The sequence below is a fragment of the Zophobas morio genome, unplaced genomic scaffold (assembly GCF_036711695.1).
Source record: "Zophobas morio isolate AGI-343-1 ecotype UQ-CSIRO unplaced genomic scaffold, CSIRO_AGI_Zmor_V1 ptg000011l, whole genome shotgun sequence".
In the NCBI taxonomy this organism is placed as follows: domain Eukaryota; kingdom Metazoa; phylum Arthropoda; class Insecta; order Coleoptera; family Tenebrionidae; genus Zophobas; species Zophobas morio.
This window is the reverse complement of record NW_026972116.1, coordinates 7,538,394-7,563,180: the sequence shown is the minus strand read 5'-3', so window position 1 is coordinate 7,563,180 and position 24,787 is coordinate 7,538,394. Positions and strand designations below refer to the sequence as shown.

At 34.0% G+C, this 24,787-nt stretch overlaps 1 protein-coding gene across 3 annotated transcripts in view; it reads left to right on the top strand.

The window, feature by feature from the left end:
- Positions 1–24,787, top strand: part of LOC135126778 (protein scalloped) — a 91,720-nt gene that overhangs the window by 47,319 nt on the left and 19,614 nt on the right. For all 3 annotated transcript variants that reach the window (XM_064052916.1, XM_064052919.1, XM_064052917.1), the window contains exons 2-3: positions 16,971–17,089; positions 17,211–17,349. In XM_064052916.1, the coding sequence (XP_063908986.1) occupies positions 16,971–17,089; positions 17,211–17,349 (258 nt within the window). The remainder of the gene's footprint in view (positions 1–16,970; positions 17,090–17,210; positions 17,350–24,787) is intronic.

Here is a 24,787-nt window from a genome sequence, read left to right as displayed (position 1 = left end):
TTGACGAATAGCTAATTTCATGCTTTTTTCATGTTGTAGGGCTTGTACAATGCGAACATGTTGGCCTTTCGTTTCCGTTTGTCTCTCTGGCGATTATAATCTCCAGAACTTGAAAATTCTATTTAAATTTTGTGAATTCACTGTTTGTGGTTTGGTTTATTTATCCACCGTTCTTTTTTTTACCTTGGACATTTAGATTTTTGGGAAAAAATCAAAATTGTATATGGTAAGACTGGGTATGAAAACGTAGGAACATAACATCTAACAATGTTTAGTTTCATATAATTGAAGAACGACCACTATGAAAAGACATTTAGATTGTCTTGCAGAAAGCTCACGTCAGCAACAGAGGAAATAGGAGCGAATATTTTCAGATTATCAATGAAGTAAATGTGGGACACGTAAGCAATCCCAAAAGGTCGTCTATGAATAATACAAAAAACCAAGGTCTAAGGTTGGATCCTTGTGTGACACCTGATATCGAGGTGTAATCTTTTCATTTAGACCCCTTCTGTCTGAAAAGTACGACTTCACGAAAGAAAGAAAATGATTTTGTAAGTCTGCTAATAAGTAGAATATTACGATTGACAGTGTCGAATGTACTGGAGAAATCTGTGTATACAACATCTATTTGATTGTTAGTGTCAAGTTGCTCACAGATAAAGTGGGTAAATAGTTATTAAGTTGGTGGTTCTAGATCTACCATGCAAGAAACTATGCTAATTTAGAGAGCTATAGACCTGAACTTTATTCAGGATGGGTTTATAAATCACTAGCTCAAATATCTCAAAGTTAGAAAGGATGCCATAATTTTAACAAACTTGAGTTAAGGTGAGGGATGGAATATTTCTTTGGCAATCATCTTTGAAGCTATATCAGACAAATCCATCTACTAGTTGATCTTGGTTTACTCAATTGTAAATATTTAAAAATCTCTGGGGGGTTGTTGCGAACAACATTATCTGCGAGTAGGAGTAGCAGAGAGAAATTTGAATATTACAATATGTGCGAAGATATTTAAATTCACATAGAAAAAGGAACATTCCCTTCTATAAAATAGTCTATAGACTAGAGTTGAAAGATTGTGTGAACCAAGTATATATCAGAAAAGTTTACTCTGAGAGTAACATATTTTAGTAAAGAGTGTAAATGTTCATAAAATGCTCCCAGGGCTGCATAGATATCAACAAACTGTTATTTAAGTTACCAATACCATTACGCTGAGTCAGCTGAAATGAGTCACAAAATGTACGGAGTGAGTTTACTTTGGAACAGGTAGCAGACGGTGTATTGAACGTTGTTGAATCAGTAGAATAATTTTATTGATCAACAAAAAAGGGAAACTGTAATAAGAAAAAAGTTGAAGCTTGAGTGTACATTTCCTGACGTCAAAATTGATGGTTGCCTACATATTTCGAGTTTTAATGTACCTACAAGGTGAATCACTAAGCGCGCGTTCCTTGAAATGTCATAAATTATTATTAGAAATGGGAAAAAAGTCAAAGACCAAAGTCGTACGGGTCTTTGAGGACTAAACTGTAGAAATATGTATATATTTTTAAACATATGGAGTGTTCTGTTTTTAAAGTGTAACATAAAACTTAGTTTTTTTTTTTAACACCTTACATATATGTGTTTTGATATTTTGATTGACCGCTTATCAGGCTTTACTGCTACAGTGTTTTTTTTTTAATTGAATATGCCACGTTATTCGGCAGTAGGGTTATTTTTAAAATCAGTGTTACAGTATGTTGTGGAGAGATAAATAAAAGTACGCGCTTTGTTATGGCATCAGTGCATTTTCTTATACCTATATGTATAGGGTTTATAAAAAAAATATATTACAATTTCAAATATTGATATTTTAGTTTTTCAAAAGGAACACGTATACATATTTTATTTCTGCATCGTATTTTATTTTTTGATTACTTTTTTGTAGTATTTTCTATATTTAAAGTTGATAGGTATTGCGATTTGTTAGTTTTTTAAGAGGCATATTAAAAGAAAGGGAACAAAAGATAGAGTAAGCTACAGTAAGAAAACAAACAATGTTCTATTTGAAAAACCTGAAATATCGATTTTTAAAATTGTAAAGTTTTAAATTTTTTTATAAACGCTGTATATTAAAATTTGATTTAATTGATACCACAATAAAGCGCGTATCTTTATTTATCCTTCACAAAATGTTTAAAGCAAATTTTATAAATAACCCTACTGCGATTTTTTGTGAATCCTTGCATGGCCAAAAAATGTCAAAAAAATTGGAATACTGTGGCAACGTCGCATCAACATTTTACAACTGGCGTAGTTACAAAGCTTAGGAATAGGCAGATGTAAAAATATATAGGGTGTTTCATTAAAAAAAAAAAAACTAATTTGTGTGTTACGCTTTAAAAAGAGAACACTGTTTAGTTAAAAATAATTCTCAAAAGCCGTACAACTTTGGTCTTTGACTAAACTCTTAACAATTAAATGATACTGAAAAATAGTGAAAAAAAAACTTGTGAACAAAAAACACAAGAAACCTTTGAAATGACACCTAAAAACGTTTACTTTTACGTTACGAAACAAAGTCTTACTAAAAATATGTTCTAATATGCTAGGTTGTGCATTAGAAGTGAGGGAGGTTCTTTTGAATGACTTTAGATCATATTTGTACATGTTTTAAAAAATTTGGTTCCAGATAATTGGAGTACATTGAATTTAGGAGAATAAACTTTCTTGTGCTCTAATAATATAAAATAGTCGTGCCGGAAATTATATAAATAAAATAATGTTTTTTGAAAAATTAGATTTCTGTCTGTAGCATACATTTGCCCTCTGACGAGAAAAGAAATAATAAAATTTTACTTTTAAAGTCACCCAAGGTTATTGAATTTCCCATGGTGGGAATGAATGGTCTCAACACTTCATCAATCTTATTTCATGATCATGCAAGATGTTTATATTTACTCGTAATCTGTCATGTATACACCTTAATTGTGGATTTTATTTATTCGTCGAATTTTGATGAGGAGGGTTTAAAATGATCAAAAAGGGGCGGGCGTAAAGTGCTTACAACGTGCATCAAGTTGTAAACAACCGATCAGCGATTGATTGCGACATCTAGTATCTGGATCAGTTATTTTTAAACAGCTAATTTCGCATATGGAAGCTTTAACCTTAGTCTTCATTTGCTGCCTATTCACTTTTGTCGCTTATGGAAATGCACACAAACTAAATCGAAATCTTTACCTTGATGAAGTACATATTCAAATCACCAGCCTGTCGAAAACGCCGATTGTGATAATTTTTACTTCCCTAATGTCCCTCGTCCCTTTGTTGTATCCTCGTTTTAAAATCGCTTCGCAAAGCCCAAAATAATTCGAAGCTTTTTTTTTCGGTTCCCGGGAAGCCGAAGCACGAAAGCTCCGAACTGACTCGCATCGGGATATTACATTCACATAAATGTTTGAATAGCTGTAGCAAAAACAAAAGCTTGTTTTTCCTGGGCGGAATCTGGCCGTTGATCGTGCAGTGTATTGTTTGGGGCTGTATTAATTATAGCTACCGATTGGATTCCGTTCTGTGTTCTACCTGGCGATGGCGTCATTCCACACGTTCCTGGTTTCCCTGTGCTCCAGCTGGGGTCTCGTTAAACTGATCACCCGATTCGGGGTTGCGATTTAATTTATTCCGCGATTGTTCCGCCTAGTCTTCCTCTTCCTCGCATCGGGCTCCTCTCTCACTCCCGTCCCCACACACAGATTTAATAAATTTGATGAAGATGTAATTATGATGGCGTTAGTATTTACGTGATGGATGGCGGCAAAAAATCTGTTTTTCTCGTTCTTTTTATCAAAGATTTTTTCTACGAAGATTATGTAAATATTGTGCGGTAGTGTTAGAGGAGATACTTTATTAAAAAATTGGTCTAAAGAGACAAAGGACGTCAGGGCAGGGCATATTTTTTCCAGTTACAAAAAATCTTTGTGAAAAAGGACGAAACCAGTTTTTGCTGGTCTCTATCAGGATTTTTAAACTAGTTAACATTAAGTATGTACTTGTAAGTTAAACCATACCTATTTTTATCCATACGAAAGCCAGGACTTGAAAATTTCAGTACCTATAAAGTATTTACTAAACATTATGCTTCTCAGCCAACATCTTGATTTTTGCCACGCCATAAAGCACCCTTTTGAGCGTGTGTTGTAAAAGATCACTTTTTATTTGTTTTATTTATTTTAATTAATTAATGGCACAGTTAACCTTTTTTATTCACTGTGCGTGGCTGCAGGTTAAAAAAATTAGTCGAAGTTAATTTCAGTAAAACTCGGAAAGTAAAAATTGGTCCAAAGTTCTATTCAACTATTACAATTCTATGTTAAAATAAAATAAAGGGTACAGGCACAGGAGCATGCGATGCCGTATGTTTCAAGTGAGATTATACTCATAAAATTTTCTGATGATGTCATCAAAATCTAAATGTTACAGGTTAAAAATAAGTGCGTGTTATAAACCGCAACTATAGAACGTTATTATTTTATTAAACTCAAATATGATTTAGATAACAAAATTGTGAGATAATGTCATTAAATTGTTGGCGGGAATGAAAAATTTTAGTGAGCCTGTGGTTTTAGCGTACAACCAAAATTTCAGGGAGTTCGGAGATTACGTGTCTAATAAAATCGCCAACAACAATAATATAATCACTACTCAGTAATAACAATCGGTTCATACATTATACAATATACACATAGATAAATGGGAGACCGACATTTTTGTATTGTAAGTCGTAAAATGTGGAGAACACATGAAATTAGTCATTGATCATATGAACCTTATAATACTTACGCTGCCTTACATTCGGTAAGTAAAAACCGCATTGACGTAAATCTCAGTCAAGGTGAAAATTAAAAAAATTGGGTGTTAATAATTCATGTCACCTAGTGAGTTACTAAAGTTTTAAAGGAGTTCATTACGTACTTTGTAAGATGAGTTGTACATATACAATTTCAAATAAATTAATTCATTAATCCACAGACAAGGAGACAATATATGTTATTCTACATACTTAGATGAAATTTATTTAACATTTTTTTTTGTTTTTTGGAAGAAATTAATAAATACAATTTCGCCAATAACGAAAAACTAGCCAAGTCACTGTACACATCTAATAAAGTCTAAAGAAGTCCTCACTTTCCGCTAGATTTTTAATAGAACGAAGCGGAACTTGTTTTCTACATTTTTTGAGAGTCACCAAACTTAAGCAAGTGCGCTGTGACTATAGGAAACCAATCGGGAGTTTATTATACCTGTCAGTTAAGATAACCATCCAATAGAAAACCGGTCTCACCGTAATATTTTATGACCTACGCCTATTTCAAATGACTACCTAAAGTCACTTCCAGTTAAAATCCACTTCCGGTAATGTTTGTATTTTTGTGGATCACGCTGTACCACGTAAATGGCTATGCACTAACGGTAAACCCCTTGATGACTCACTCGGTAATCATACATCTTGCTGTTTATGTTTTGTCCTTATTAAGTTATGTAATTGTAATAGCATGAAATACGAAGCTTTGGCGGTTAGCTCATGAGGGGGCTTTGGCCACGATAATATTCTGTTTAGTCGATTTGTAAATAAACAACCAAATTGGCACAGTTCCTTGTCTGGTTATGAATGAATTTCTCCTTACTCTTTTCGTCCCACGTAAAATTACTGCCTCGCCAGTTCTTACCTGCCTCTAACCCGTCGCTTCAAATCTTGACGAACAAAGAAGCTGTCTCGTCAGATAAATGGCGACGTATGTCTCAGATTAACTAGTCACTCTTCTTGGTAACGTTGTGTAATAGCGGAAAAGCAGTGGTGTAGGTAGAGTTTTTAATAAGTTTCTTGGAAACAGATTTATCCTAAAAACAAATTCGTCAAAAATCATGGGCTCAGAAATATTGTTATTAGTTTCAATTTGAGAAAACACTACACTGACAAATTATGACGCTTTTACATATTTAGCAATACTAGGGGTAATAAAATCTGCGTGTGTAAAGTTATAAATCGCTCTTTTGATGTAAATGATAATTGTTTAGATTTAGGTGTAGCTATTATTATGCGGTGACGTGCGCTGCATTAGCTGAGTATGTAGGGTCATATCTGTGTACGTATTATCACTTTAAGTAAATATGTGGTAAGGATCAAATTAATCTGTCGACTAATTAAAACGTGTTGCAGTGAACAGTGACTTTAAAGACGTCGGATTAGCAAAGAGTATCACGAGATTAAGACTTAATTTGTTACTCGTTTCACTAATCCATCTAACTTCATAATCCATCACACCCTCACTTCCGACGCTGGCGGACTAAGCGGGAGTTTACAAGAAGACATATTGGACATCAATGTCAAATATAACAGACATAATTATAGAAAAAGATTCAAGAATTTCACTCGTTGTAACATTATGATAAATTATTAGAACTGGTTGGTTTTTTACGTGTTAAATCTTGGACTTTAAGCTTGTATGAAACCAAATCGGCGAAGAAAAATGCATCTGGAATATGCGCTTTTGCATTTTTTAAGAGGTTAGTGAATTATCCAAAAAAGTTTTTTGCATTTCTGAAAAACTTCATTAATGTAAAAGTGGCCACAAGAAGTAACCGTAGCCCACTTAATAAGTGACTGGTTGCATTAATTAAAAAAAATTGTCGTAACAACAATGAATGAAAACAATAACATTTAAAAATGATTATTATTAATGAACTTAAAATTAAGAAAGTTAAACAAATCTTGAAGTTAAAGAGAAGGAACAATCTGAACAAAAGATCAGAATATCATGTTTTATTCGGACTTGACAGTAAGCTTTCAAAAACCCAAAATAATTAATACAACAACAAGGAGCTTTTGTATCAGTAATTACTTCCAGTGTAATGAATAATAATTGACAAGGGTCCACCAAAGTAGATGAAATGTTCATATCAAATCTATTAGTGGTGTCATTTTGACATTTAAATATAGTCGCTAAGGCTTCAAGATTTTGAAAAAAATTTGACGGCTATTATTTGGTCCCTGTATATGGTTATTCAGTGGATCACCGTAATAATAAAATTCTGATGATACTGAAAGATCCCACTTTTACAGTGTTAACCTGTCAAAAAATAATCGGAGAAAATTTTTGTCATAGTAAATCTACTAAAATCCAGTTTCATGCATCAAAAGTAATTAAACTTCATCAACATGCTAGACCATGTAGTATATGAAGAAAATAGGCGCCAAATTAAAAGTCCTAACTAGTATTCTTTCCGACGTAATAAACACATTGTAAGAATTACTGACAATCGGAATACGGAATAATAAGTATAATGTCGCGGTGCCACACAATGGATTTGAAGAACACGCGCCAAGTAACATCCCTAATAATGAAAATGCGTCATCATCCATCCCACCGTGGGAGTTCTACATGTCAGACGATGTCACCAATCTCATTTAAAAACTCAAACGCGTTATTAACAGTGTAACTCGATACATCGTAAAACCGTTAACCTTGTTTTTGTTACTAAAATTTCGCCAAAGATCAAATAGGCCCCTAAAGGCAGTCATACGAAGTGTTTATTTGTTTGTAACCGCCCATGTTACGCCGTGAGCGCGATCGCAAGCCAGTAGAACATAATACACTTGTTTAGTAAGCAGCGGTACAGTTATTTCCCACTTGTGATTTCCCGAAACCGGTTGGTTGTCGACAATCGAGCTTCTAGTAAATTGATTCTACATTAACACACATCCCGCTTGAATAGTGTTTGATGGTCATCTTAGTGCGGCGGCGTTGCCATTTAACCTCTAAACCGACAGCGCAATTAATACCGGCGCAGCCTGTGACTCATACAAAAACTTGTTCCGAACCCTTTCTTGTTTTGCTCTTGCTGCCGCCGATCCGACCGACTACAAGTTCTGGTCACCAGTGGCGTCTCGTATTCGATTAATTTGTCGGAGGGAATTAAGTTTGCGCCTTGCTGGATGGAGATGGTCACGGATGAGTAATTTGATTTGATTGAATTACGAATCGACTGAGAGAGTGCGATGTTTGTTTTTTTTTTGTAATGAGAAATAGGAAAGGTTCTTCTGAAAGTGGTGCTTGTTAAAAAATTTTTATTGATTGGAGTGTCATCTATTGGCGAAGTCACTGTAATCTTAAATATTGTACCGATTTTTTTATATTATTACAAGAGATAATGAAACATTTTTGATATCTTAAAAAACGGAGTCAAATTTTTATTGTTATTTTAATATTCTCCAATTTTCCCCAGTTTGTATGGGTGTTAGTCACTTACGCTCGGCGGTCAGTTTTCCCCCTCTGGCTGATCTAATTTCCAAAATGGTCATACGACACTTGCACGGATATAGAAGATTATAAAGGTTAAAGGGTTATTATTATCTAGCCGATAGGACACAATCTTTTTACCAGTTCCACATTAATAAGGGAAAAATTCGAAAAGTGCCCTAGTCTTCATCTTCAGCGTTTCTGGTAGAAGTTAATAGTTCATATTAGGTGCATGTATTAATAATTTAATTAAAAAGATCAGGATTTGTTTTTGTAAAAAATGTTTCGTATGGATATGTATACAAAACTCACTTGACATACACCTTGTAAAACTGGCTATTGTAAGCTTTATGGATCCCAACCGCAAGGATTATTATTACTGTCCATTGTTGCCATAATGGAGCTGTAAAGTTTTACTAGGTATGTGGTATATGTGAACTCATTTAACTTATAGTGTTACGAAATAAACCCATACGCCACCTCGGTACGACGCCTATGGGTCTTCTAGCATGTATGTATTTCTTCTAGTATGTCGTATGACTCATCGGCCAGGCGGTGCGGCGTTCGCTAAAGGAAAGCCTGGACGTGGATGTTGCGACGGGCCCAAAAAACTCTCGAAGCGGTGTTCTCGATCCATCGAGAGAAAACGTATAGATTTAAATAGAGGCCACTGTAGGGAACGATTAGGATTCAGTTAATCGAGTCCACGAGAGTACAGTCAAGTTGCGCCGGAATTATTTTACATAATCGCTGTGTAATAATTAGTCGTGTAATTCGAGATATTAAGAAATAAAGTGTTGAGTTTAACCTACGCTGATTTTATTCACCCGTTTAACGTAACAATACAATAGTCAGTTTGACTTATAAGGGTGGTTTGACTTAAGCCGCTTAAGTCATAATAGTTTTACAAGGTGTATGTCAAGTGAGTTTTATATAAAAAGATGAAGTAATTTCTCAACAAACTGTTTTATTTTTACAAGATGAACCTATTAGTAGAAAATTAAAAAAAAATACTTTGAGTTCTATATACATATCTAATGATTAACAGTATTTGTGCAATTGTGTCTCTGAAAGTGTGAAATATTTCACCTAATACTTATTTCTACCTAATACTTTATTTCTCCTAATATTATCAACTGTATTTGTATGAAACTTCTTTTAATTTAATTAAGCTAGTGAGGTATTGTAATGGGGTCCATTTGAAGAATGGCTAACTTCATGTTTTCCTGGCGTTTCACAGATTCTAGAATATGAAAAATTAGATCTTCCATTGTCTGTTTGCAGTTTCATTAAAAAGGTAGTCTCCGAAACTGCCAGACAGATTACGGCGAATTTCTAGACATACTTTCAAAAGATTGTGTATATAATAGACCAAGACCATTAACCAAAATTGGTCTAATTATCCCCATCATAAATTTCAAGACGTCACCTACAAATCTTTCTAACTGCAGGTTTTTGGAAAAAAATAAAATTCTGCAATGTTAGAGTTCAACTTTGAAATTGTTAAACCGATTGTCTTGAAATTTTCCAAATTCTTTAGGAATATTTCTCAACATCATAAATTGTTAATCAAAATTCATGTTTATCCCGTCAAAACCTTGATGACCTCATTTCAAAATTTTGTAAAGGAAATGTCTCGATATTTATAACATGACCCAGTAATTAACGTAAAACAAATTGGTCCAAGTTTATTTTGACAGAACTTCTCTCGCTTGTGAAGTACAAGTCCAACAAATCCCACTTCTTCAAAAAATTAAAAAATTAGATCTTCCGTTGTTTTTTTTTTGTGATAACCTCTATAAAGTAAAAACCAGCAGCATAAATAACATCCCCGCAGTCCCTGCGCCGTGGGGGCGCAAATTGAAAGGAATTGTCCAAATTGCACAAGAATGGATAGTGTAAAATATATATGTATATTTAACGCAGATAACCAAAGGGAAAAATGGCCTCTCAGCAATAATAAGTAATAACAAGCTTTAACTTCAAGTGTTTGTTTATACATCGGAAGAATAATGTTACGTAGAAAATTGTTTGATTTGAATGAGTTTGTCGCGAGAAAACACAGGACTAAAATTATTAATTAAGTCACAGTCGAACAGAATGTTCTGAATATTATTATTATAATTCTTACTAAGTAAATAAAGAGGTGTGCATTCTCACCTTTTCAAGAATATACGGCGACTTGTTCTTAATTTGATCAATAAAAAATTTATTATGATGTATTAAACTTAGATAATAATACACAGCACGAGAGAAAAAGAAAAAACAAACGGTCAAGTTTGGCATCAAACGTGCAACCGCTGGTTCACATACTGACGCCTTAACAGCGTGGCTACGGACGGTTGTATTCTGAGTTAGTGATAAAATATTATTACATTGTGTTAATTTTTTTGTGAACTTTTAGCCGTTTGGGGAGAAAAAATAAAAGCTGATTCGTACACCACAAGTATAGGAGTATTTTATTATATAACTTTTAAATAGTTTTAAAACAGAATTCTTTGACGTCATCAAATTGTTGGTAGGGATGATTAACCAAATTTTGGTTAGGGTTCTACCATCTACATTCCTAATATATATTCAAAATTTGACAACAATCGGACCAGTAATAAAAATCGACATAGATGCCAGACAGACAGACATATAGACAGACGGAATTGGGACACTATTTTTTCGTACTTTAGGGGTCATGAAACATTGAAAAAACATAAAAGTGGACACTCGTCCGATGGACTCGATTACTATACTTCCATAGCTTACGCTCAGGGAGTAAAAATTATAAAAGCAAATTCTGCAGTTTGTCTAATGCTGGATATACACCAAATTACCAGCTCTGAACTTATTTGAACAAGTTCTGACCTCTGCCGTTCAGTCAGTTCAGAACCAGCTGTACGCTTTGGGCCTGTAGGCCCGGAATTCTGCGAGTAACACGTTTTAACACACACCAATCTGGTTTGAATCTGTTTGCGAACCCTTGTCCTTTGATCATACCGCCTCCAAAGAGTACGTGTTTTGCACATACCTCCGTCCACACCGAACTTGTAATTCATCTCGCGTTCGGTGAAAACGGTTTAGAACTCGTTCCGAACTGTTCTGAACACGGTGTGTACGCGCCTTTAGAATCTACGAAAGGAACTGTTCAGAAATTTTCGCAACATATATTGAAAAGAAAATGAACAACTTCATTGCAAAAAATATATTTGTTAAAAGTGGGCTAGAGCGGATTCAATTCAACAAAAGGTTGGTAGAAGTACAGCAAAAGAGTTGGTGGCTGAGTTATTCACTTTATTATCGCATAGACAAATTTGTATTTACAAATTAACAACATAATATACTAATTAACATTAATTATACACCAAGCAAGTTTAATACTTATAGAAACTCATTTGTTGCCGTTTAATAAAATTCACTGTAAAATAAACCGCTTGCCTCAGTTGCGCTATTATTTATTAGTTGGGTAAGACTGTGCTCGATGAAATAATTGTTTCAGTGAACATTCATCGTTGTAAAATTAACTTTTGTTTTATTCATTATCCGTCTATTTTTTGACGTTTGCAGATAATAATTCCCCATTGTAAATCACCGCATTTGCAGACCGAGTGCATTGTTTTTAAATGTGTCTTAATTTAATTCAGTAAATTAACAAACTTAACAACCTTTTATTCACAGAATTAAATAGAAACAATAGGTCTTCGTTTCGTCATGAAAGATTAAGCTAAACTTGGAGTGAATGAGCAAATCCAGTGTTTATTTAACTCAACTTGCACTTTTGTGTCGTACCTGCAACTTTATGACTCATGGATTTTAACCAACTGTATCTATTTATACGCTATTTATACGAACGTAATATGACAAGATATACGACGATCATATCCAACTACACGCAGAACAACTTTAATTACTTTTACAATATGTTCACTTGTTCAGACTACAATATTATGATGAATTAAGCGAGTCCTAAATGTCGTGAGTAATGACTACGTGCAAATAATATGAATAGAGCTTAATAGTTCTTGGATTAAATGCATGTACGACGGTTTCGTACGCTGCTGTGGGAATATTGTTTATATTAATACAATTCTTAAATTTCTAATTAATACATTTGTCGTTATTCTGCATTGACGATAAGTTACGGTTATCATTAAGAAATGACAATGCGGCTTCAGAAAATACAATTGAATGTAGGGTGGGTCTGCACGCAGACCATAAACTATACTTTATCGCCGGATTTTTATATCTTTTTTATTTTACTGCTCTGCGAGGTGAATGGACAGTTCATCGGATCAGTTATTTCGGATTTATTTTTTTATGTGTGAAACGACACGCTAGAAAATCTAACAATAAGAAATCGTTAATTACCTTTAATGGGCGCTAATCGTTTAATGAATTTCCCCACGATCCAACTGGGAGTAATCGGAAATTGTATCACAACATAAAGTGCAGCCACTTAGTTTTCCATTTCAACAAACTTGAACATCATCAAAGCATTCTAAAGCTGAGCTTGTAGTAAAGGTAACATAAAATTACATTCCCTTCTAAATTTTTTTCAGTTCACGAAGAAGTTCATCGACGAATAAATTCTTCCCGTAACATTATCTACCGCTGCACTTTCAGTCGTTAAAAAAATGTTTAAAGTTATTTCCACCGAACTTCCCCGATTTTTGTCACAACTCAATGCGTACTATTAGACACAGTGTAATCTCGTGAGGCAGTTTGTTTAGAAAATTTCAAGTATTGAATAAGTAGTACGATATTTCGTCAAAAAAAAAAACAATGTAAAGATCTTTGGTAAAATAAAAAAAAATACCATTTCTAATAAATGTACATCAGCTAGATAAACTACGTACGGACTCCGGGAAGTAGGAAACCTGTCTTTTCGTACTCTACCGACTGTGAAGCACAAAAAAAAACAAATTAAGACATTCATCAAAATAACACTATTACAATACTTGGCTTGACTATCGCTCGGGAAGTAATAACAAAACGTGGAATTGTTGGAGGTGCAAATTATACACTACATCAGAGTAACGGCTTCCTGGGGGCTGAAAGGCCCTTTATGGGTGCCGTGTTTTGGACGTGGCCGGCCGTTCCACCCTCTTTGCTGTAAATTTTCCGTATAATGATGGTGCTGACGGCACTGGAATGCGCTGTAATATTGCACACCATTATCCAGATATAGGTATATGGACCAACACCGGGCGTAATCGTAGGACTCTGGCAGTTGTCCACACAGCGTGTATTGTGCCGCCTCTTCCAATATTGATGGAGGAACGTAGTAGTACGGTAAACCGTCTTGCGTTTTATTAGATATCGATGATTTTCTTATGGGTGATCCCAAATCAAGCGGTCACTTTTTATTTTCGAACAGATGATTTGACATTTTATGATTACCATAAAGATTATTAAACGATTCTCCGTGCTGGTTGAAGTAAATGCCTTTTTACCTTTTATTAATAATTCACTCTATATGTTAGTAATAATGCGTTATCAAAATTTAACCACGAGTTTTAATTCGTTAAAGATTATGTTGTAGGCATTTTAGAAATCTCGTTAAAAAACCAACATTGATGTAACACAATATTAATAAAATTTATTTATTCATCCCTTATAGGAAGTAAATGACATCAGTTCAGAAAATATTACATAAATATTTATTGAAAAATGCGCCTTGAGATGTATTGCTTGCGGCTTTTTTAAATTGCGTACCAAGGATGTTTCAAAAATATGCATGCATAAATCGCTTTTTTTATCGATTATCTCAGAAACAGGTATTTACTGTTTTTTTTTTTTTTAATTTCTGGTGAAAAGTTGAGACCAGAGGAAGCAGGACTGAGGGTTATGATTATTTAAGAAAAAAACACTAAAATACAGCAGTCGTTAAACGTAAATTTCCATAGTGTGTGTTTTGTGTACGCGAAAATTTTGTTATGTAAAGTAATGTAAATTTCGTTTTGCTGCTCAGACCACGCTATGATTTATTTTTCACGGAAACCACATGTATTCTAAGTGACAGTGACAGTATTGTCATTAAAATAATGCTTGTGGTTGGTTAGTTTTAGCTTTTTAGTTTTTTTTTAACTTTCCAGACAAGCTGTAGAAGTATTCTAATAGGGTCCATTTGATGAATGGCGAGTTTCATGTTTTTCTGTTTTATTGCTTGTAATGTCGGTTTCCCATGTCTGTCTGTCTGTCCGTTGGCGATTTTATTAGACACTTAATCCCCAAAATTTGTTATAAAAATGGTACATGGAAATTAAAATACTTGTTAACAAACAATGCTACTGAGTCAATGCCATATTACTAGAAATAACTAAACTAAATAACTAAAATAACTGTAACGTTGAACTCGTATGTTTTTTAACTGAAGTATGCATGTGATAAAGTAGTTTAGTAAATGTCCAAACTCAAAACTGAAGAAAGAAAATCTTGTTGTTTTTATAGAAGACATATTGACAACATCAGGTCCTTCCATGTTAGTGATGTAATTTCATTACTGGAAGTTTCTAATGTGTTGTGCACAGCTCTGTGGATAAAAGTATTATTAAAAGAATCCAAATTCTCCATATCAGAGTTAATTTGGGAGTTTTCATAAGAAATACGTACGTACTTACAAAAGTAATCAGTATTACAGACCACGACTGCAACGTATAAAAGTGTTGAGAATAAACTCGAATCATTATTATGGTAAATTTTTGTTTTTGCAGGTTTTGCATTTTAAGTTCAGTTTTATACACGGGTTGCCTTTCATAGAAAAATCCATTCGATTGCAGCAGATTTATGACACCAATAACATGTGTCTTTAAGAAAATAATATCCTGAACGTTTCAAAAAATATATATGTGCTACTGTGGTATTTAATAAATTAAGAATGAATTTGTTGGAAGCCCTGGCGGTGGCAAAATGGAAGGAATAAAAATTCTATGCGAGATAAGTTCATCACGCCACATCCAGCCGCCTCCGGATGCCGTTAGGCAACTGTTTAAGTACAAAATTAAATTCCTTCAACTTGTAATAACTTAATATCAGGTGGCACGTAGTCATAGTTTAGCAATAACATTGTTAACGGTTAATATTACCTGCGCATTCCTTACATATCGGGCGAATCCTGTGAAAATAAACAATAAACCGTAGGATGAAGGGTGCGGGCTTTGTTTCTGTTCTCCCTCCTGGTGATAACAACCGAGAGATGTTCCAACAAATTCCAGGTTTTAACAAAGATCAGCGGATAGGTTCCACGGCAAATGTGTTTTCTATCCTCACTCGAAAGAATTGTTTGTTGCTAATACTGAGCCCGGATCAGCGCTGCTAATTCATCAGCGTGTTTTAAAATACAGTGGAGTGATTCATTCGATATTATATTTTTGGATTCAATAATTTGGATCCGGTATCTGTTGTTTTTAGAATATTAAATTTGCTCTTTTTAATGCTTTTAGCTACTTGCTTTGTCTAGCGAGCTGAAAGTCAATAATATCTATAAAAGGCAACCTGTTGATCTAAACCCGTGTTTCCTATAAAATGTTGATGGTTACAGTGCGGTGGTGGAATGACGATTATCAAGTATTTGATTTAGCTCTATGGCATAAATGAAAAAACAGAAAAAAGACTCGCAAAAATATCAATAATTACAGAATACTTAACATTTTTTAGTGAAATAAAAAAAGGAAGAATAATATACAAATATTAAGCATTAAGTGTGGAATAACCAACTAAAAGGAAAGAAGTAACAAGCAAATTATTTAATAGTTGATGCAATAAACCTGAAATTGGTGGTGTCCAATTAACAAGAGAAGAAACAAAATAAATAAAAGCAGTGATATTAATAAACGAAAAAAGACAAGTATTGAAGAGGTAAAAAATGATTACCAAAAATGAGAAAAAAAATTTAAAAACTGTTAACGTCGATGTTTCATGTTTTCTTTAAATATATGTATAGATTAACAGTGTATCTCAGGTGAATAATATAATTTGCAAACGAGTCATCTTTGGAATGAATTTAGCATGTAGGTGATTAAACCCCACTAATAAATGTGTTAAAGGGCAGAAATATACACAGTAAACATTTTTTGACGTCTTTGCCCGTAGATATATAATCAGCGTGATTTCATTCATTACACTTAAAGCCATATATCAACATAAGTGATTGTGGAGGTTTGTATTTACCCTCGAATTAAATTTATTGCGATTGTGTTTATTTATATTTTCGGGTGTTGGTGCTTCTGAAATGTCGAACCTAGTGCCAGTCTTTTTATATGTTAAATTTATTTTCGACTGGAAATTTGCAGCATAGAACCTCTTTCTGGTATTAGTTGACATTGCTGAATTTCAAGCTTTAACCTTAAAACATTTTATGGTAATTTATGTCACAACTTTAATCGCATAATGTAGATCAATAAATAATGACTTTTTAATTACTGCATTATACATAAAAACTTAATCGAGAAACTAGAGTTGTTTATTCTTTTTAGATAACAACAGCGAGAAAACTTTTTAGCGTGTGCTCGATAAAGTTTGAATTTTACAGAGTAAAAATATGGTTTACGGCTCCTTGTCTTTTTTGCATATCTGTAGATTACGACATAAACTGGGGATACGGGCTATTCTATATTTATTTACTAATATGTTACTAATTAGTAGGTTAAGTACCGTTATTACAACAGTACTAAGTATTATTATTTTTTTCAGGCAACGTGGTTTCAGCCGGCACCATTTCTTCGCCGTGGACTCCTGTCACCGGCCCGCCTGCCGACTCCAATGGCGCGGGTCCGGATACGAAGAATTTGGATGTTGGAGATGTCAGCGATGTAAGTCATTTTACACTAAATAAACCATTTCCTTAAGGCTTGAGATATGCACGTAGTGTCATTCTGCAAAGGCAAAAATATAATAGTACACATGTTATGAAAGACTTCCGCTTGTGTCCAGGATGAAAAGGATATGGCGGCGGCAGATGCGGAAGGAGTTTGGAGTCCCGACATTGAACAGAGTTTTCAGGAAGCATTAGCCATATATCCTCCCTGCGGACGACGGAAAATTATATTATCAGATGAGGGAAAAATGTATGGTAAGTGCTTTTTGTTGTTGAAAAACTTGCTTTATTGGCGTAAATTGTTTTAAATTGTGCTGTGAACTCGAGCTGGAGTAATTGCGAAGCTACACGAAATGAACGAGATTTTGTGGATATTAACGGTTGAAGGAGAGTAGTCTTGAGGTTCTGAAGTGAAGTGAATGCTATCTGATGGTCGGTTAATGGGGTCACCAAAATCTCACACTTTGGTTGACAAAAAATGATGTCATTTGAACTGATACTGGTTAGATATCTCTCTAAAACAAATGATGCCCGCTATAGATAATCAGTGAAAATAATCGTAACCTAAAAACTAGCTACGAATTTAGGAAGAACACGTTGTTTGATAATTCTGACAAATAAATCAGTGGCATTTTTGTACAAAGTTTGTGCTTAGATGAATATAAGTATTGTGTTAAAACTGTATTAAAAAAAAATTGCTAGAACTTGGTTGTCAATATTTAGAGTAATTCTTCATACTGAAAAATGTTTAAATTATTTTATGTATATTGCCAAATTGTATATGTATTTTAGGAATATCGTATAGATGGTAAAACGCTAACTAAAATTCGTGAAATCACTTCAAAGTGGCACATAGTAAATGTGATTTAAATTTTATAAAATAACATACCCCTACATTTTTATTTTCTGGGCGCAAGCTTAGAAAGTATAGTAATCGAGTCCATCGGACGAAAGACCACTTTTTAAGTTTTCTCGACGTTTCATGACCTCTATAGTACAAAAAGTAGTCTTCCGTTTCCGTCTGTCTGTCTGTCGTCTGTGTCGATTTTTATTCGATATGTAATCTCCGAAACTATTGGTGCGATTGTTGTCAAATTTTGTATGTATATTAGGAATGTCATGTGGATCCTAAAACGCCAACCAAAATTTTTCTAATCCTCCCTACCATCGATGTGATGACATCCCCTCAAAATTTTTCGTAGTAAGTAGAATTTAAATTTTATAAAATAACATACTTTTGTATTTGTTGTTTTTGAATCCGTCTTAAGATTTTCCCTGAAGCATTTTTAGCAAAAAAAATCGAAAGTGGACAGTAACCGTTTATACGAGTATATGCGAAGTTCGTACAAGCTTGGGATACAGCGTATTCCCTTTGGATGCGAATATCGTGCTCGAGTTTTCTTTTCGCAGTTACGGACTGTTATTTCTATTATATGACTTTATTGATCAAATTTCAAGTACGGGACACCCCAGTGTTTTATTATTAGTAGTACACGACACGTGTCGGAATTAACATACTTTTGCTCAAGTAATGTTGATCGAAGCACTTTCAAATGGAGAAACTTACTAATACAAGGTTACTTTCATTCATATTTTTGGTACAATTAATTGTTAATTCGTTTCCTATCATGGGTTGACGACGGACCACTTTAGACCAACCAACTATAAACAAGTGTGTTTTCGTAACGTAATACGTTGAAATCAGTGGCGGGCATGGGTGATTAAAGTTTGATACATTAATGTCTTCAGAAAAACAAGCTCCACAAGAGACTAAAAAAATATTTATATAAGGCCCAATTCTGAATCAAACCCGTTAAAATTTAAAGGTTGTTAAAAAATAAACAGCCAATCAGATTTACGAATTTAACTCGTTACTATGGAAATTTGCAATTTAACACCCTTTAAATTTAACAACTTTGATTCAGAATTTCCCCTATAGTGTCATTAAAAGAAAAGTGGCATGTCGCAGACATACAAACAAAAATTATAGGATGTCAAAACATTTATACGATCTCATATAGCTTCTTACACAGTTACTGGTATTATGTATGAACTTATTTATATTTGTTTTAATGTATACAGTAGTGTTCCGGAGCGAGGGAACTTTTTTCGATTTCCCGCTATTAAACACTAAACCGAGTGCTGTGAAAACTTGCAAACGTTTTAAGGTTATAGAAATCGTTAATCAAAATAATTGTATATATAATATAAATTTCGAAAAAAGCTTTAGACCAATTGTCTTAGAACGGTTTACACAAGATGTCTCAAGAAGCAAATGTAGCATCCGATCTATTTGAATGAATATTATTTATTTCAAAATCATTTCATTTATTTTTACTGAAATTCCAAATGAATACTTGTCAGAATTATCCTCACCACAAAATTCATACAGTCATCCCGAGTAGTTGTTAAAATCTTTGCACTGAAAAAATACCGTGACGTTCATGCTGTATATTGGTTGTGTTTAAGTGTTCCGGAGCGAGGGAACTTTTTTTGATTTCACGGCAGTAAACTCTTAAACACAGTACAAAATCAAATTGTAAATCAAACTCTTCTTGTGGCTAAATATGTTTTGCATCGTAGTTTATCAGGTCTAAACAAAAGCTTATACATGCACCACTACATATTGCATAATGCCAAATCAGCTAATCCATCAAAATGATCTCCCTTCGTCCATACAACATGCATAATTAATATACCGATTTAATCAATCCGCCATCCGCGATATGAAATTTATCATCCTGCCGAATTAAACAAAATCCCGGATCCTAATCTCCGATCAAGTTTAATTTGAAATAGGTAGACTTTGTCATGTCCAGCGGTTTTTCTCCTCTACCGCCTCCCTACATCCCGCATTTGAATGCGAAAAAACCGAATACATGTCGCCGTTATTGGTTTTCGGTTGACCGGTGGCAGAGCCCCGGCTCCGGGTAATGTGTGAATTCAGCGTATTATTACTGTGTTTGCCGATTTCGCTCACGTCAAGTGTAGCGCCTCGACGCGTCGCCGTTATTAGCGAAGGCTGCGGGCATGAGACGTGCGGAATCGTCGACGATCCGGAGCAATTCCGGGTGAGGTGGCCCGAAACGCGTGGAAGTGTCCAGTTGTCACCGGAATCAGCTTCCGCCCGCCCGCCCTTCCGCCCCCAGACACTTTCCAGGACGTTTGCCGGACTCGACGGACACTGGACAACACCACGGTCGATATCTTCACAGCCTGCGCCTTGCATCTACGATTGTGTGTTATTGCTGCAGGACTTGTGATGGGTCTTTGTTCGGACATGAGTGTCAAGAGGGCGCAACCTAGTTTTGAAGTCGGCTGAGAGAAGGCAAAAATCGTGTGCAACGGTCTGGACATGCGAATATGGATTTGCTGGGTTTGTTGTCGTTGATGTGATTACTTCTATGGCAACAAAAGTATTTGCTTTTCATTTAGCAAATTTCCATGTAGGGTGATCGTGGAAGGCTTCTAATCATACTGGGTAATTAGATGGTTTAATGCAGGGTCGTTGCGAAAATTTTTGTTGGCTTAACTGTTCAAGAAAAACTAAAAATGTAGCATCTTGTCCATCTTCGAGTTGTCCCCACCACATTTTTTATGAGATTACTCCCGAAGGTGTTTTATGACGTCATAAAGAAATAAATATTTCCCAAATAAAAAAAAAGAAAAGTACACTGTAGTTTCCACATTGTACATTAACTAAATACATACAGGTGATTAATAAAAAAATTCCTTTCATTACTATTTTACTTCTACTGAATTTGGAAGTACCTGTATGTTGTTTATAGTCCTTCCCACAAGAAATGTATTGAACATTTGGTTTAAAAATAAATTTTAAACTGAAATTGTCCATACAGTTTTATCACTTTGTTGAAGCACCCTCAATGGTTTCGGAACATTTGCATTCTCCATTTGACAGCATTTTGTGGCCAGTTTTAAACAATAAGATGTCAGGTTTTGCGAATTTTATTTTTTATGATAACCCCTATAATTTAAAATAAGATAGGTGGAATGAAAAGCGTATTTCAGCTTTTTTCGAGATTCCACCCCTAAGAAGATGAAAGAAGGTGACAAAGTTTATATGAGGAAAATACTTTTTTGGCGATTTTTACTTGAAATTTGGTAATAATGCCAGATAATAAAATAAATAAAATAATAAAATCCACATAGACGACAGACAGAGGAAAACGGGAAACCACTAGTGTGGTCATGAAACGCCAAAAAAACACAAAAGTAGTAATTCACACGATGAATCCTGTTACAATACTTCCTTAATTTACGCTGGGGGAGTAAAAATTATGATTATTTTCTTGAACAGGTCCTATTTTTGTTTTTTGTGCGGCTTTTGCGGCCGCAAGTGGCTGAAATGTGCTAAGTTATATTTTATCCACTAAAAGTTTTAACAAGAGTTTAAACTTCAAGAAAAGTACTTAACTATAAATTGATATCTTAATGGATGAATTTCGAAGAAAATTATTTAGTAGCTATTTAGTTACAAACTTACAAGGTCTAACCTTGATGGCGTTAGTACAGGACAGCTTCCAAACTAAACTTAATAAAGTTTGTTGAACGCAAAAGAGATAAAATTGTAATGTCTTTGTAGGAAACTGCAAAACTAACAGCAAAAATGCTGCGAAATTTTTAAATTTGATAACTTCATAATTCGTTTTCGGGTTAATACTAATAAATACATAATTGTTTACCTAAAATTTGATAACATTTTTTTGTGGCATACACACATCATCGATAATTTGTACGGAAATCCCGCTATTATAAAAATTGATAACTCAAAAATAAGTTGTTGAAGCTAACAAAATGTAAGAATAGAACTGCATGTTTTTGTATTACAATTTATAATATTGTAACTTTATCGGGGATTAAAATCGGCGTGGGTTAAACTCAACAATTTATTGCTTAGTAACTCAAATTCACACGATTAATTACACAAAGATTATGTAGAAAATAATTCCGGCGCAACTTGTCTGGATTTCCTTGACACTCGCTGGACTTGACTCGTTGACTGAATAATCGTTCCCGACGGTGGCCTCTATTTAAATCAATCAATCTCTCGATGGATCGCGAACGTCGCTTCTAGGTTTTTCTGGACCCCGCTATCGAGACTTCCGATAACCGGCTCCAGACTTGTCGTTATGCGAACGTCGCCCGGCTGCGTCATACTAGAAAACCCATAGGCGTTGTACCTGGGCGGCGTATGGGGTTATTTCGTAACAATATATTGTCAAAAACATTCAATATCTTGAACTGAAAATATTTTTAAGATGTATTAAAGAATATTTATTCCACAAGGCTTTTTACTCTTTTGATGACTATACGTACTGTAACCTCATTTGACATACACCTGTTAAAACTTTTATGACTTAAGCGGCTTAAGCCAAAACACCGTGATAAGTCAAACTGGCTATAGTAAGCTTTATGGACCCGAACCGCAAGAGTATTACTGTCCATTGTTGGCATAATGTAGCTGTGAACTGAGTTAAGTAATACAACAGCCAGTTTGACTTATAAGGGTGGTTTGGCTTAAGCCGCTTAAGTCATAAAAGTTTTAACAGGTGTATGTCAAATGAGGTTACCTTATATCTGTTCCATATATTTGAACTCATTGAAGAGTTACAGTTTCGGCTACAAAATCTTGGGCAGTTCTGTCATTCCAGTGACATAAGCTCTAAAACAGGCTTTACGTACTTATAACCTCAAATTTGCCATATTTGTCATTTTTACGTATACTACGTAGACTACATCGTGTTTTTTTTAAATGACAAAAAAATACTGCCCAAAATTTTCTGACCGAAACTGTACTTCTATTTCATTTTATCTGCTTTGCTATCGATGCCCAGATAACACAACAATACTTACTTATACATATATAATACATAGGTTAATTTTATTTTTATTCATACGTACCTATGAAATTACCTTTGATTTAGACTTGTCTAGATTAACACCAGTAAATGATCTATCTGTTTATCTATCTATCATCTATAGTTATAGTTCTTCTTCGTAATTCTTTGTGCACTCTTCAGGATTTGTATGAGATAAACGAAAGTTGCTTCAAAAATTGGTCGAAATTTGTTTCCGCATTTTTGAAAAATTATAAAATTAAATTTGCGTACTTTGTTTTGTGATAACCTCTATAAAGTAACAACCAGCGGCGTAAATAACACCTCGGCGGCCTCTACGCCGTGGGGGCGCAAATTGCAAGGGATTGTACAAATTATACATGAATGGACAATTTAAAATATATTTAAACCATATCATCAACTGGAAAAAATGGCCTCTCCGCAGTAATAACTCAAGATTTAACTTCAAGTGTTTTTTTATACATCGAGAAGAATGTCACTTAGAAATTTGTTTGATTTGACTGAGTCTGTCGTCTCAAACTAATTAAGGACGTGTGTATTTTCACCTTTTTAAGAAAATGGGATAACTCGTTCTTAATTTGATCAATAAAAAATTTGTCACGCTATCATAAACATAGATAAATACACAAAGCGAGAAAAAAAATACAGCCAAGTTTTTTGTTTCATTCACCACAAATGTAGGAGTATATTATTGTATAACATTTAAATTGCTTTGAAATTACGTTCTCAAATTGTTGGTAGCAATGATTAACCAAATTTTGTTTAGCGTAATATAATACATACAAAATTTGACAACAATCGCTTCAGTATTTTCGGAGATTACGTGTCTAATAAAAGTCGACAGAGAAGCCAAACAGACAGACGGACGGACGGACAGAAACGGGAGACTATTTTTTTCATAATCTAGGGGTTATGAAACGTCGAGGAAACATAAAAGTGTCGTTCGTCCAATGGACTCGATTACTATACTTCCTTAGCTTAGGAAATAAAAATATAATTCATTTTCACGGAAAAAAGAAATATGTGCAAATTTTAAAATCTCGGTAATAATTTTGTTGTAATATTAATTTGTTAATTTTTAGTGTATTTTTATGTGTATATTGTAAAATTGCAAGGATTTTATACAATTTTCGATAATTAAAAAATCCAATCCTAATAAGTAGGTATACTAAACATTTCTAGAGCGATCAAACTTTTTCATGAACCATATTTTAATGCAATGCACGTACTACCAAACTAAAATTAAATTAAATTAATTATTGTTCTCAACATTAGATATCTTGTATTCACTTTTTGTCGTAAGAAGGATTTCTGTATTTAAAAACTTTTAAAATATATATCTGGACTATATAATTAATTTGATGCTCAAAAATAAACATTACATCATGTTTGAAAATTTTAAGAATAAGTTGTACTTCTCTTATTCTTATCTGATACGAGAATTTCTTAGAATTAACGAACGATTAGTTTTAGTCACGGTAAACTTAAAGTAAATTTTGTTTCTATGATAATAAACAATTACCTCTATAATTTTTAAAATGCAAGTAACAACAAACGTCATTCTAATTACTTAATTTTGAAATCGTTATCATGTTTATTTTTAAGCCAACTCATTGGTAACAAAGCACTATGCCATCATAACATTATTTTTTATTCTCCGTCAACTGGTAGCATTCATTGTGTACATTATCGGTTTCAACAATGAGTTCCTTACTTCCACTTTATCTCCGCTAGAAATTCAAGCTTTAAAAGCTTCCAGTGAAAAGCGGTAGTCAGATTTAGGAGATGCTTTTTAGAGCAACGAAAGCAAATTG